General features: G+C 36.7%; 1 protein-coding gene across 3 annotated transcripts in view; it reads left to right on the plus strand.

The window, feature by feature from the left end:
• Positions 1 to 14,676, plus strand: part of LOC139119691 (uncharacterized) — a 30,791-nt gene extending 16,115 nt beyond the window's left edge. For 2 of the 3 annotated variants that reach the window (XM_070683541.1, XM_070683543.1), the window contains 9 exons: positions 117 to 1,784; positions 4,096 to 4,261; positions 4,650 to 5,909; positions 6,673 to 6,811; positions 7,167 to 7,341; positions 7,897 to 7,960; positions 8,857 to 8,956; positions 9,387 to 9,450; positions 11,170 to 14,676. In XM_070683541.1, the coding sequence (XP_070539642.1) occupies positions 117 to 1,784; positions 4,096 to 4,261; positions 4,650 to 5,909; positions 6,673 to 6,811; positions 7,167 to 7,341; positions 7,897 to 7,960; positions 8,857 to 8,956; positions 9,387 to 9,450; positions 11,170 to 11,180 (3,647 nt within the window). In that variant the 3' untranslated portion in view covers positions 11,181 to 14,676. The remainder of the gene's footprint in view (positions 1 to 116; positions 1,785 to 4,095; positions 4,262 to 4,649; positions 5,910 to 6,672; positions 6,812 to 7,166; positions 7,342 to 7,896; positions 7,961 to 8,856; positions 8,957 to 9,386; positions 9,451 to 11,169) is intronic. The other variant, XM_070683542.1, reaches the window with a different exon arrangement.
• The last annotated feature ends 231 nt before the right edge of the window (positions 14,677 to 14,907 follow it).

Below are 14,907 nucleotides of genomic sequence, written 5' to 3' on the forward strand. Positions count from 1 at the left end.
TACTGTATTGCTTTGCCTTATTGTTGATGTGTAATAATTGATAAGTTAATCAGATATTATTGCGTATTAACTCTTTGATATACCCATTTCCTTAACAATCTCTGTTTCCGACTTAGGTTCTGACGATGCCTGTGGTCCATATTTACATCCAAGTCAACTTGGCAGTAGGAAAGATAAACCACCCCAGCATCCGACAGGCATCTATGGCAACCGCACCCCAAAGAGTAATGGTGAGAAGAAAAAACATGTTTGGGATGTCACTGATGATACCAGCCTCATGAAGAGTAGGATCAGTGAGAAAAGCACTGAAACAGATCGTGCATCCGACAGCCTCAATAATTCAGGGGAACTGGAGACAACCAATGCCAGCACTGAGAGTCTGAGGTCAAAGCCAGCAAGGTCTTTCATCGAGTATCCTCGTGACTTAAGGAGTAAGACTCCAACAGAAGCAGCTGAACAAATAAAGTCACCATCACCTTCCTTTAGCTTGCCACCTGTACAATATCAGAGTGTGAGCAGAGTAATGGCAGATGATGCACAGAAAAATGCGAGAGACTTAGTGATGGAAGAAGGTGGACCACTAGATATAGGAGATCTTTCATCCCGACCAGCCAGATCCTTTATTGAGTATCCATCAGATCTGAAAAGTCAAAGTGCAGCTAGCTTGCCAGAAGGCCAAAATATCTCAGGAAGTCCACAGAGCAGGCCACAAAGTAGGGGCATGGAATCCTCAAAGCCCATTCCCATACCAACCAGGGACTCTGCAGGTATGAGAATAGCTAGAGAAACAAGTCTGGAGTCAAGAGAGAGGTACTTACATGAGCAACCAATGGCAACGTCACCAATACGGGCAGCTCTGTCATCCCCAGTTAGATCCCCAGTTAGGTTTTCCAACAGTGAAGAGAGGAGAGACATTCCAACAAGGGTAGTTGCATCATCTCCTTCAAGGCTTCCTCCAGGAAGAAGTGCCACAGTCACCAGGTCTCCAGTAAGAGCTGCTTCGTATAGTGAATATGGACGAGACAGGCCACCTCCTGAAGAGGTCAGAAGGGTCTATGCAATGCAGAAACCTATGACCACAGCCTTTGAAATTAGTAAACCAACCAGAGAAGAACAGGGTCGACCAGCTGGGGCAGCTTCTACGGACTATGGAATGCAGGCTGGAAGAATACCATCCAGATACACAGCCACAGAAGATCCTTACAGAAGACCTGCCATTGGCAGAGACTATGCAACCCTGCCTCCCAATTTTACTCCAAGGGATTATGCCCAGATGCCACCTCCACAGACATACTATGCAAGTGTTCCTCCATCAGCAGATGAATATGGAGCATTTCCAAGCCAACCACTTCCTCCAGATTATGTCAGTATGGAAAATAGAAACTATGCAACCTTGCCTCCTCAGAGAAGACCTGCAGAGAGAAGTTACTCACAACACCCGGAAGAGACAACCTGGGGCACTACAGAAGGAGATTTTGGAAAGATCGGTGATGGGTACACAACTTGGCCCCCAAGGGGAGAAGCAAGACATGACAGGAGAACAGGACAACCTCTACCCTTTGGAGCTTCTCAACCTGGGCAGCGGTTTACCACACAAGTCCTTCAAGAGATTCTTGAACAGGAGGATAGAGATGCCAAAAGACTTGGAGAATTGTGGGCACAGTTCCAAGAGATGCTACAGTCTCGAGCTGAAGACAGCAGTGAGAGTGTTATGTCTGACAGGATTGATAGGCTAACTAGTCTCATTCAGAATCCTGTTCAGCATACAGTCCGACACATGACAGGTACATTTTTGCTAGATACTCCTCTACATTAAGCTTTAGACCAAAACATCTAACATTATTAATTTGAAAAGATAAGAACTTCTTTGTGTTTTACATTTATTAAATACTTCATGCATTTTCTGTACTTATTATCTTCCCATTATCATTCTAATGGAACAAACAACTAGTTTATTCACTTTCAGATGAAATTCATTATCAAATTGTGATACTGTTTAACATTTTAAGTCCTTTTTATTCAAAAGTTACTAATTAGTGACAAAAATTATTAGGTGAGAAAACAATGCATTATGCAACACTAGGTGCCATAATTAACTGATCAAACTGTTGATATTGCAAAAATGCATTTAAATTTTATATACAGTTATAGTACGTAACATGAAAAAGACATGTAAATGCAAGAAAACTTGTGTGAGTAGAGTGAGTGATTGAAGAGCAAACACAATTTCCAGCCTGGCTGAACAACATTAGAAATATTTTCAGAGGATTTACAGACAGGAAGAAAGCTTAAAGAGTAAAAAGAAATACTCTGTGTTTTCACTAAAAACTAGCCAGTTAAAAGTGACTTGTCAGCTATTTTCCCCAAAGTAAAATATAATCATGTTTTTGTTGAACTGACATTATGTTATGCCTTGTATAATTTCTGAAAAAGAAAACCATGAAAATTTGAAAGTTGTCCTCTTCAAGTTAGCAATGCATTTCCACATACTGTGTTTATGTGAACTCTGTGTCCCTTTGTATAACCTTGATTGCATGATTCTAGCCAATCACAATGTATGTGGTAATATGCTATTGTTAGAAGGCATGGGCATTTATAATAGAGGAAACGTAATTGGTGCAGTGATTTGCTGAAGTGTTTTGAAGAACTGCCTCTAGAGGGCCAGGGGTGTAATGTTCTCAGAACAATCAAGAATGGTAGCTCAAAAATGAATGGAACATCGGTCATTTCTGTACAAAAACACAAATAGTATACAAAGGTAACCTATAGTGAACTATGTTTCAAAAATTCAATGTTTTTTTATTGAAGCTTGTGGTATGTGTATTGATTGTAGTTGCATAGATTGAATATGGTAATGCAGTGCATCAGACTGAGCTGCATCAGTGAGTCAGCCATACCCATGGGGTAGTCTAGCTATATCCTGTACTGTACTGGCAGACATAAAATCCAACTGATCGACACAATATACATCTCCATGATACCTGACTTAAATTATAGTTTCACTGTAAAATGAATTTTCTTTGTGACACAGAATATTAACCCTATCATATTGTGCTTGAAGTTCTAACGTGAGGGGATCTCTAAAAAAGCAAAGCATTCTCATTTGTCTGTTCAAACTAGAGTGATCTTTAGCTTTGGTTCAATATTTGTTTAAAATGTAGGAAAATCAAATAGTCTATAGTTTTCTATTATTTCAGCATGTGTGTTCAATATTTGTTAAAATTTATTTCTTGCATGTTATTTGTTGCCCTTTCTTTAGTCCATATAATTATTCAGTACTCACAAGACATTTTGATTGAAAGTTTCATGTCATCATTGATGTGATGTAATGCAGTTTTTGCATTTAATTAATAAATAATACGTGTTCAATTTATTTGCAGTTGCATGTCATTTTGTGTAGTGCATTTTTTTGTATACATTATACAAATAATAGTTTTTGTCACACAACATTATTCAAAATTTAACTTATAGTAAGTTTAACACCACTTTATTCCTAAATGAAAAATTCTTTAAAAATTAAAATTGAATAGATAAAGGTAAACTGAAATGTTAAATTAAACAAACATGCTAGGTTCATTCTTTATTTAAAAAATTACAGAAATAAAGTACAAATATCATGTAAATACCTAATTTTCATAGGAATTGATCAAAAATCACTTTTAAAAAATTCTAAGAAAAGCAGGTATGCAAGTGCTTCCAAATGATCACAATCAGATGCACAAAGATACTAAAAATCTCCAACCGAAGGAGGAGGAATCCTCCCCAAACCCTCCCCACTCAGTTGCTCCTCCCTTTGAAATACATCTGCCTCCTATTTCATTTCTGCGTCAGCGTCCAGGAGTAAAACTTGGAGATAACCCTGAATACTAGTGTGGTAAATCCAATAAATTTGTTTGATAAGCTGAAGGTATGGTGGCACTATGAAATCAACTCTTTTGTAGTAGAGTGCTAGCTTTTGAAGACATACTGTCTTCATCAGACACAGGGGTTGGGGGATGAAAGTATGAGGTAAACATTGTTTTCTGATACATTGGTTGTCATGCAAACCTTTTTATGATGATATACATCATATCTTTGCACATCTTCCTTTGACAGATCAAGTCAGGCAAGTCGAGTCACAATCAGATGCCAGCTCAGTTGGCTCACCAGGCACCCCAGGTAGGAGGAGAAAAAAGTGGCAGAGGCATGAAAGATTTGAACCCAAGCAGCAATCAGAAGATATTGAAGATACCCATGAGCCACATCAGGTGCCAAGATACAGGTATGTCAGATGTTTGAACATTCAGGTGGATGAAGATGTTTTTTGACTACATCTACCGGTACTTCAGTTTCAAATTTTAAAACCCCAACAGCAAACTATTAAATGACCTTCCATGAGCACGCTGTTAAGCAGATCTTTATGAATATTGCCTTTTGTTCGGCCTACCTTTTATTTTTGCCTATGTCACCATGTTTAATAATTTTATTTTAATGTTGTCTTGCAATTTTTGTAAAATGCTGCATGACAAAAAGCCAGTCATATTCAACATTTGAGCCACCATAAGGAAGAGTTTTATCATCTTATCTGAAAATGTCTTGAAAAACCCAAAAACATACCATACCCCATTTGCAGATAGTTGTAAAGAATACGCACATATTTATCTTGGTAGATATCAAACACAAGCCAATGAGAGTGAGTTGACCCAGTTCAGTTCGGCCAGTACCAATGACAGCGTATCAACAGAGAGAATCATGAAGATAATTGAGCATACCCAACCAGTACAGGTACAGCAGCAGCAGAGAAAGTCACATACTGAGACTGACTCTAGGAAACCGGCAGGCACTAAACCTGCAGACAAGGCTTCCATTGATGCTGCCAGAATCAGAGCCATCTTGGAAGCCGAGATGGCACCTCATTTGGCAGATCAAGACACTGCCACTGACACTTCTATGGCATCCAACATGAGCTATGAGACAGAGAGGCTGTACAAAATGCTTGGCCCCAGGGGAGTGCGGCATCTTGGAGTGAAGCTGGCTCGTCTGCAGCGGAAGATTGACAAGCAGAGGGAACGCCATGAAAGGCATCAAGCCAAGAGGGTGGAGAGACAGAAGCATTATGATAAACAAAGAGGGATAGATGAAAGTGCAGCCTCCAGTTCCACATCATTGTCGTCTGGTCAGAGTGGTATCAGTGCAGGCAGGCTTATCAATCAATTGGGTCAAGACCAGATTCAGTCATCCACACCTCAAGTATCAGCTCTCAGCCCTGTCAAAGAAGCAGATCTACGGTCAGTCTCAGCAACCAGCATTAGCACCGAGAGCACCATCACGGAGGATGTCGTTAGAAGGAAAGCTAGACCTGCCAAAGCACACAGCAGAGATGACTTTGAAGTCAAGTATGGTTACAGTGATGTGACAACAGATTCTCTGTCGGATGCTAGTTGTTGCCGTGTGTCAGACCGACCCAAACGAGCATTGTCGCTGCATGATATCGCCAACAAGAGAGAGAAACATCATGACAAAGCCAGGGATCCTCAAACATATCACAAGAAACCCGCCAAGACACGGGTTACAGAGAAGAAACCTAAAAAGTATGAGTATTTTGAAATTGACGATGAGGGCTTTAAGAAACCAAATAAACCTGCTCCTAAGAAAGCAATCACCCAGAAGGGGATAGCAGCCAACGTTGAAGTGGCACCAACCAAAGATGTTGGCACCACATTCCCGTCACCTGATGTGAAGCAGTTGAAGAAGAAACGAGGAGGTACTGCATTCACAGTGTCACTAGGGACACAGACAACACCCAAGGCAGACAAGACTGTGAAACCTCCAACAAAAAGGCAACTGAAGGTGCTTGAACCGCCAAAAGTTGAAAAGTCTAAAATTTACACACCAGAAACTCCCGACGCTGACAGTAAAGGAAAACAAGTGTAAGTATATAAAGCATTGATAATGGACGTAACATACATAATATACCACTGACATTACATATGAAACATAATGACGCAGCATGACATTTACCCTATATTAAATAGCATATTTTTATTTCATCTGTTCAAAATGAATGCATGCTGTTTGTTTAGCATATTACCTCATAGATTGCAGATATTTTCAAAAAGTGATCTGTAAGTACCATGCTAACAACAACAACACCTAATAATGTTTACCATTTCTCCCCACCATACTGTGAAGGTCGTCATTGTAATGCAATCACACATTTGATCACAACAATATGAATTAGTGAAGCAGTTACCTAATGCTTTATAACTCTTACACAGGGATGACAGAAAGAGTGTTTAAAATCTGCCGCTGGAAGTACACTTAGAAACATCACATTGACTGCATACTATAGCTTACAAAATATCCAGCAGTCGCAAATGATAATATTGTACAATATTTTGGTCTTATTCCTTATTTGTCAATCAACAATCTGTGCCCATGGTTTCAGTTGACATTTAACTTCTACTAAGTCACAGTCAATATATATAATGATATTTAATCATTTCATAGTCAGAGGTTTAACTTTTCTGATTGTTTTCAATGATTTACTGAGACCAAAGGATAAGTCAGCACTTTGGCGCTCCATTACATATAACACTGCTAGTTCATCAATTCAAAGAGTATGGTCTAAGCAATCTTGTACAATAACTTATATTCATTGCTGTTTTTATCATTTTCTTTATCCATACACAGTTCACCCGTAGCACCCCCACTTGCCTGGTTCCAACCCATCACTACCAAACAACCGTGGCAACAAGAACCCCCTAGGAAACCCTTAAAAGAAACACAGACCAAATCAGAAGAACCTGAGGAGAAAAAAGAAACCCTACAGGTCAGAAAGATCTCCTTACTTCACATCTTCTGTATGGTGTAATTTTTATTGATTGATTGATTGATTGATTGGTGCACTCCAACAGCTTTTAAGATTTTTAAATTCTTTGAGTCATCTCAGGGATTTCTTGAAATTTTCTCAAGTTAGCTTTGTACAAATGGATTGTGTAAACATTTGTCAAGTTCAAGAAGACACTTTTGAGTCAGTGGTGTGTTAATTTACTTCATCATGATACCACCATTGTTTTGTGTTGTATTTATGCCATGTCAACGTGTTTGGTGATCTGCTTGAAAAGAACTTATTTCAAGACATTTGTGACGGTTTAATTCTCTTCTCTCTCTTTTCATAACATCAGGATGCTTTGGAAAAGAAAAAGTGTGAGTTCATTTCCAAATCCAGGGAGAGAGTCAAACGGATTGAACTAGCAGCGGAAGAAAGGAAGGTTTCAGCTCACTATGAAAGAGAAAGACTGAAATTATTTGATGAGAAGCATGGCAAGAAATCCAACCCTCAAGCCCATCCTTATAGTGGTACGAACTCATTAGCAGTCATTTTACCTTAAATACTATCATCAGGTTTTTTTGCGTAATCGAAGGCAACAAGTACTTTATGATGGCACATGTTTGCACATGAATTTACATTTAGTATTGAACAGGTCTAATACCAGTAATCTATTGTACCAGAATTTGGCATAAAGGGTTTCTGAAGTACATGTTACCCATTGATTTTATCATTGATTTGCAAAAATTATGCTCCTAGTCCTACTTGCCTGTAAGAGCATTGAGGACCAAGTGTTTGCTAAGATGTATCGGGTAAAGAACATAAATTCTTTCAAAGTTAGCTTAATGCATGATCAGTCTATGAGGGAGAAATACCATGCATGCTTCAGAGGGTGTTTTTGCCTGACAAACATGTGCTTAGATATACATGTATAGTTTCTGTACATTATTTGCTAAATTATAGCATTAGCATTGCCAGATGTCAGTGTGATATTTACAAAGGTTGGACTGTGAAAAAAGACTATAACCTCTAGTATTGAATATTTGTGATCTGACAATGTTTTCAATGAATATTTGCACCCACAGATCAGCTTCATCATCCCAAGAGGCGACAGATGTCCCAGAAAGAAATGAAAAAGCAAACTGAAAAGTGAGTACAACAGTTCAAATGATATTTTTTGTGAAGTTATAATGCTGTAGAAGCATAATGCAGAAAGCATCTAACAATTATACAATTTCAGACCATAGACCCTTGAGAAAAATTGGATGCAAGGATCTATGTTCTGACCAATTTATTATTTGCATGTCATATATATACCGGAGAATATGTGTTTTCAAGTGTTGATAATATTCACTTACAGAAGACAACATTTGCTATTGTCAGGCAGTACTGTTGTTTAAATTGTGTATTGTTTGAGAATTCAGTAGCATCTTGAAAGGTGCTCAAAAATCATGGACAGAGCAGATGAGAAAAATGATGACACACTTTCTGGTATCTGTCTGAAAGACATGACAAAGGACTAAACACTGTGGACAACTGCTGTACTACAAACCAAGGTGTACTCTAGTGAAATGATGCATTGCAACTCATCATTAATTATTGGTATTTTGTTGATAGTGTCGGAATATATGACAGTTTTCTTAACATAAAGAAAAGTCCATAAGACAGCAATGTTTTGCATTTCTTTAACAGTCTTCAATTTGACAGATCTGGGCCATAAAAATTGCATAGAGGTTTTCGTTTTGTTATAAGTATCAGTATTACTCCTCCAACTGCGCTTGTGTGAAGTTACTGTTGTCAGTTGTGAATCTGATGACATGGAAAATCAGTAGAAAACTTGTATGATCTGTGTTTTGTAAAATACATGGCTGTAAGTGCCTTTACTGTCATATAGTAATGGTCACAGACTTTCAGACTTGTAATTTGTACAGAAGTCAAGTCCAATCCCTATAAAATAGAGATAATTTCCATGAAAAGGTTAAGGTATTCAAGGCTTTCAGTGAAATTCACTTGTACTGATTTGTCCAATTTTTTCTTTTTTGTAGGATTTACAAAAAGTTACCTGAAGTTGTCAGGAAGAAAGAAGAACAGAAGAAACAGCAAGCTCATAAAACAAACAGACTTAGAGCTCAAATCTATAAACAGGTAGGACAATTATTGTTACAAATACTGGTACAGTATTTTTGTCTCAGTAATGTCACTCATTAAGTTGGACATGACCGATAAGTTTGATGTCAGGCCCATTCACTGAAACATTTCAATTTATTTTGTTGTCAATTTAAAGCACAACAAAGAGGTCATCTTAATTTTTCAAACCTTTACATCTGAACAGGAGTACACAAATTCTTACGATATACTTCGCTAACAAAGACAAGAACATTTCCAAAAACTGATGCCAAGCCAGTTTTCAATAGACATTCCCTTCTTTCCAGTATGCTATCAGAATGATGTAAACAATCAATTTTAAATGTTAACAAAAGTTCCAACTATCATGCTACTTATCTGACCTTTGACCTGTCTCTTTTCCTTTCTCTATTCTGTCTATTGTATATTCTATTCCACCGCACTAACCCAGACTGGCAGGTCATACTATAGCAATGGTAGAGGCAGATTCAGCCACTACAGTGGTGGCAATGAAGGTAGATTTCCTCTGAAATCTCTATCCAGCAAAGCTGTAAACTTCCATCCTATCACTTCCTTGAAATTGCAGTCGTCCACTCTGGCATGATTGTGATTGTGTCTATTATGTTAGTGCATGAATATCATAATTATCGTAGTCAGAATATCATTTCATATTAATCCTTAATTTGGCACTAGATTAATTTCATCACATGGTATATTAAACTACATTATATTTCAGATGGGCCCATGTTTTTATAATGGTTTCATTTTCTTACAAATGATCATTTTAATAATGACATTTAATTTCTTTCATGACATTCGTTATTATGATATATTGTATTGCATGTTGATGTCAGTCCTTTGTGTGAAATTTGATTTTGTGTTCATGAATTCTTGACAATCCCATTGCATTCGGTATTCAGCTGTGGTCCAGATGTATTGCCTGTAGCATATATGTGCACCATCACTTTTTTGAAAGTTCATTCTGATGTTTGTCTAGTTACAACTTGTCATGAATACACTTGTTTAATACAAAAGAGGAAATTAATGATATCAAATCAGTTGTGATACATGCATGTTTTAAAATCTAATTATGATGATAAGAATGACCATTCTTTTATATAAATCAAGTCTTCACATAGATTTGGTACAAGTCTATGAATAAAACTTTTTTTTTGAGTGTGATGTAGTAGAGTTTAATATTGCAATGTAGTGGAGTTATTTTGAGATTCAGGCTGGAACTTATCTAGTGTGTTGACCCCACATATGAACGTATGCCAAGCTTTCATACAACTCAGTGAAGATGGTGTAGAGTCGTATTGCAGTCATCCATGTCAAAGAATTTCACATAAAAAATTACACTGATGCACAATAACTTGCTGACATTACGAAATATAGTTACAAATCACCAACTTGAACCAAGTCTAGTCTTCACATGGCTTGTAATTACATTTATCAGTACTGTAAGCCTGATTACCAAAACCATTTCAGAGTCGGCGATTTAATCTCAGTGTTTTCTGTGTTACTGTACAGTTTTGCCATGAAGTCAAAAAGTTATGACGCATAGAGAGTGCCACAGAAGTAATAGTAAACTCTGCAGAAAATTCAGAGTCAATTTACAGGCTGCGAACATTGACCACTTTCCACCTGCAGGGTGTAAACTTTTGTTAGAGTTACATTCATTCATTTAAAGTTTGAATGGACAGTAGCTTTAAGATAATAGTTGAGTTTACACATGAACAAAAAACTGTAGATAAATGATATTTTAAACAACAGCCAACATCATTACAATATACGGTACTATTTTCTTGTAACATTCAGTTCACCTCTGCATCTGTTAAGGAGACTGTAGTTCTTTAAAGGCTAATATTACATATGTCCTACTGTATTGTATTTTATTGTGCAATAGTTGTGCAACCTGAGTTCATTTCAAACAATTTAAAACTGAAAATCTCTGGGAAGAAGGTATAATTGTCACCACTTGCAGAGAACATCTATTACAGCATTGTGCTTTCAACATCATCTATGCATTGACAACATGTATGGTACATACAGTGTAGTTTAATTGGTATCCCAGTCATGTTGTCGCTGTGGTCCTGTGTAATGCTGTTTCATACTTTTAACCTTTTCACCCCCAATTCCCTGTATACAGGTCCATACTTACCATTGATAACAATGGGTTTGGACCAAACCATGGTGGTGAAAGTTTAAAGCTTCTCTCCTGTTTTGTTTTACAGAAGATACTTAATCAGATCAAAGGGAAACCATGGCCTGGAATGGTGTGAGAACTTGAAGAAACTGTAAAGGCGTGTGCATAGCAGATAATCTCAAATGTGTCACAGTTTATACTGGGCTAAATAATTGGTGGTTGCTCAGGTGTTGGAACAAGGATGTCATCCTCATTCCAAATGTATCAATGCGTGGTCAAAAAATGTCAATTTCTGTGACAAGAGTGTCAGTGTCAGAAAACTAAGTATTGATTTAAGATGCACACGTCACCGTCTGTGACGAAGACTGTCTGTTTTATGAAATGCCGGGAATACAGTGTAACAGTGTTTATTAATGGTGTTTTGTGCCTGTCAACCGTATGTCTACCTCGCTGCAGATGTGCCATTCTTTGTTTTGTCTTAGTGCACTTTCATTTTCCATTTTTCAAAAAAAGCAAACCTTGATATACAATGTTGTTCTTTGAAAATTTCTGTGAAATACCTCCAGACTTGTGAAACAAATTACAAAAGATGAATAACAATTTCAAAGTCAGTGGTAGTATCCTTCAAAGTGTAAAGTAAGAAAGTCAAAATGAGGATTTGTAAATTCCATCAGAGCAATTGTGCTAACTGTGTTTGTGAAGTATGCTAACACATGTAAAACTTAATATGTATTTACTTATGCTTTTGTATTTGTATCTTGATAAACAGTATTGTCACTGAAGAAAGTGTTCATTGCATAAATGAAGTATTAGATAGTTGAGATGCATCTTGGGATGTAGCCATCATTCTTGCACATTTGCAACTTTCTTCTTGTAAATAATATTTCTTCAGCAACGTTTGGTCACAGCAAGTCTCAGTAACGTCAAACTGTAATTGTTACTGTGTATAACATGGAAAACAATGCTCTACATTGACCTTTGAATTTGACTTTCAATTCACCTTTGGTACAGTGTTTCAATGATTACTGTCAGTATTGGCCTAATATGAATTTTGAGCTCTGTGCCGATGACCGTATCCTTTGAAAATGATGTTAGTTAGGTAGAGTAGGTAGTATCACATCAGTGGAAAATTCCTTTCAGCAGCAACCCATGTCCCCCCCTCCCTGTAAATAGCTCCACCCTGTTATATTACACATGCCAATTGGGTTGCATCTTAGTAAAACTTAATTTCCCATTATTAAGGGTAAACAGTTTCTCGTTATGTGGGCCGAAAAAATAAATGGTCTGTTTCCATCCTAGGTCTTTTACTAAAAAGATGAGGTGACAGGGGGTTTTTAATTTTGTTTTTTTTTAACAACTGAGACCCAGCTACTGACATGAAAACAAAAAACCAGGAATGATAGCATACAATGGCAAATCTGACAAATCCTGCTTGGTTACAGTGATAACTGTTCAGAACTGTTCACTACATGCACATGATCCTACAGATAATAATGCTGGGTTTCCTACCATTCATAGCACACCATCATTTTTTTATATCTATTATTTTGAAAAGAATGTATAGAAAGTGCAAAGGCAGCCAGTCGAGATCATTGTGTATGAGGATGAGAAACAAAAACTTATCTCTTTTTTTGGCCTATTGTGGCTTCTTAAGGTAATGAGCGAAATAAGATAACAATATTTTTAGACTTGTGTAACTCTTTTTAGTCAGCAATGAGTATGTTTACCTAAGCAGGTATGTCCATTTTTTAAATAAATAATGGTGTTGAAAACATTGAAGATGTCAGGAACAGAACATATTATCTGCTTAATGGGTTGCTGTATTAATGATGGGCATACTATTGTTACAAATATGAATGAATTCCATTACATACAGAATCAATCTATGGTGGAACCCCCTGTATCAAGCCCATGAGTCTTCTTGATTAGGGATTTCAAATTCGTAGTTACAATTCTGAAAATGCGATAAATGTAGGGTATAAATTCTTTCCTACCTGAAGAGGGCATTTTATACTACAGTGTAGGATGAATACTCAAAAGATATTGCCTGTTAAGTTTAGAAAATACAGATTGGCAGCAATGTTTGACTTAAATATGCTGTCAACAAGTTTTGTATGCTTTGATGTAGAAATTGATACATCCCCTGTAGTAAAACAGTCACAGTAAAGCCTAAAAAGGCAGTAATAATTTTTGTAATGTCTTCAAATGATATTGCAATCTGTAGTGTGCTTAAAATTTATTCCATCCAAATGGACAAAAAATAACATAGGAAATTTTACTCCCAGACAAATAAGAATAATAACATTGATCATCAACATTTAGAATGGATGATCAAACTTAAATCCGTGTGATTCCATTTTTTGGTCCGCATTAAATTGAGTTTGCCAAAGTACTTATTGTCTTAAGTAATAATTTATAATTTAAATTGATTGAACAACTTCTTTCCCATGAAATGATTTACATCAACTGCATCAGATACAAATTCTGTACATTATTCATATTAAGTATGATCTTTTTGAGCTGAGATAATTAATTTTGTCAAATGCCTTGGAAAAAGTTTTTTTTTCTGTATATCACCTTATGAATATTTGCTTTTGTAATCAAAGAAGTAGACTTATACAGTTTGCTATAAGCTGCTATGGAAAATGTTACAGCTTAATGTTTAGACACCTGGGATGTTTCAAAATACACTTGAAATTGTTGGAAGTTTAATTACTTCAAATCACAACAAGTTTCTGAGACTGGCAGCTGTCATTAAAAGCTTCTTCAAAGCAGGTCTTACAATATCAATTGTACACACTCACAGACACACATCAGAATAAAGATATCAGAATGAGTGCACATCCAAAAAAATACCATAATATTTAAACCACCCCATTGATATTCAGTGTATGGAGAACCCATTCCTGAAGAGCGTTTTCATGACGACTGCCAATCTCACTAAACACTGAGCTGTGATAACTTCTTCAGTAAGAATTCAGAAGGGAAATTTGATAATCTTGAATCTGTGGATGTGTGAGACTGTATTAAACTTGGAAATTTTATAGTTGTGTTGTACCTTGATGTCTAAATAATTTATTTCTGCAGTGTTCAGCATTAGACTTATGTCTTATGTGTATATTATCTATGTTCCTGTATACTTAGTCTCTGAATGTAGTATCTCTTGCATCACCAATGTAAAAATCCGTCACCGTGCCCCAACCGTGAGGGTATGACACCACCCTTTTGGCAATGGTTTAATCAATCCTTCAATGGAATGCTGGACTGCACCACTCATTTCAGGGGACAAAAGTATAGCTTAATATTTTCATGGTGATCGCTCATTTGTGATTCATTGACTGATTGAAGCAACTCGTCTAAGAATGATTTTCTCAGCTTTTTTTGAGTTTGTCTTTTGTTTGTTCTTTTGTACATTTACTTTAAATTTTTACAGTTCATAGTTATATTTCATTGACAGGGACACTGTATTTAACTACTTAATTCAGTTGTAATCATTTTTTCAGTTAATTTATTTTTGTATTACTTTGATATGAGAATATTACTCTGATCAAAAGTGGAATAAATTTTGCAACTGCAAAGTAATATATTACAGATATCTCCAGTGCCTTTAAGTTTATATATCCAGTGTGTGAAATTATGGAGGAAAAAGGTATGAATCAGAAGGATCAAGAGTATACAACCATTTTCAGTAATACAGCGCGAAGCCATTGCAGTGAACTGCAATAAAACTGCTTACACTAATTAGTTTCAGCTGTAGCCGTGGCCACTTTGGTGTTGAACAAGGCTACTTGATAAAGACCAAAAAGTCTGCTTGTACAAAGGCAAA

Source organism: Ptychodera flava, chromosome 20 (genome assembly GCF_041260155.1).
Source record: "Ptychodera flava strain L36383 chromosome 20, AS_Pfla_20210202, whole genome shotgun sequence".
NCBI lineage: Eukaryota > Metazoa > Hemichordata > Enteropneusta > Ptychoderidae > Ptychodera > Ptychodera flava.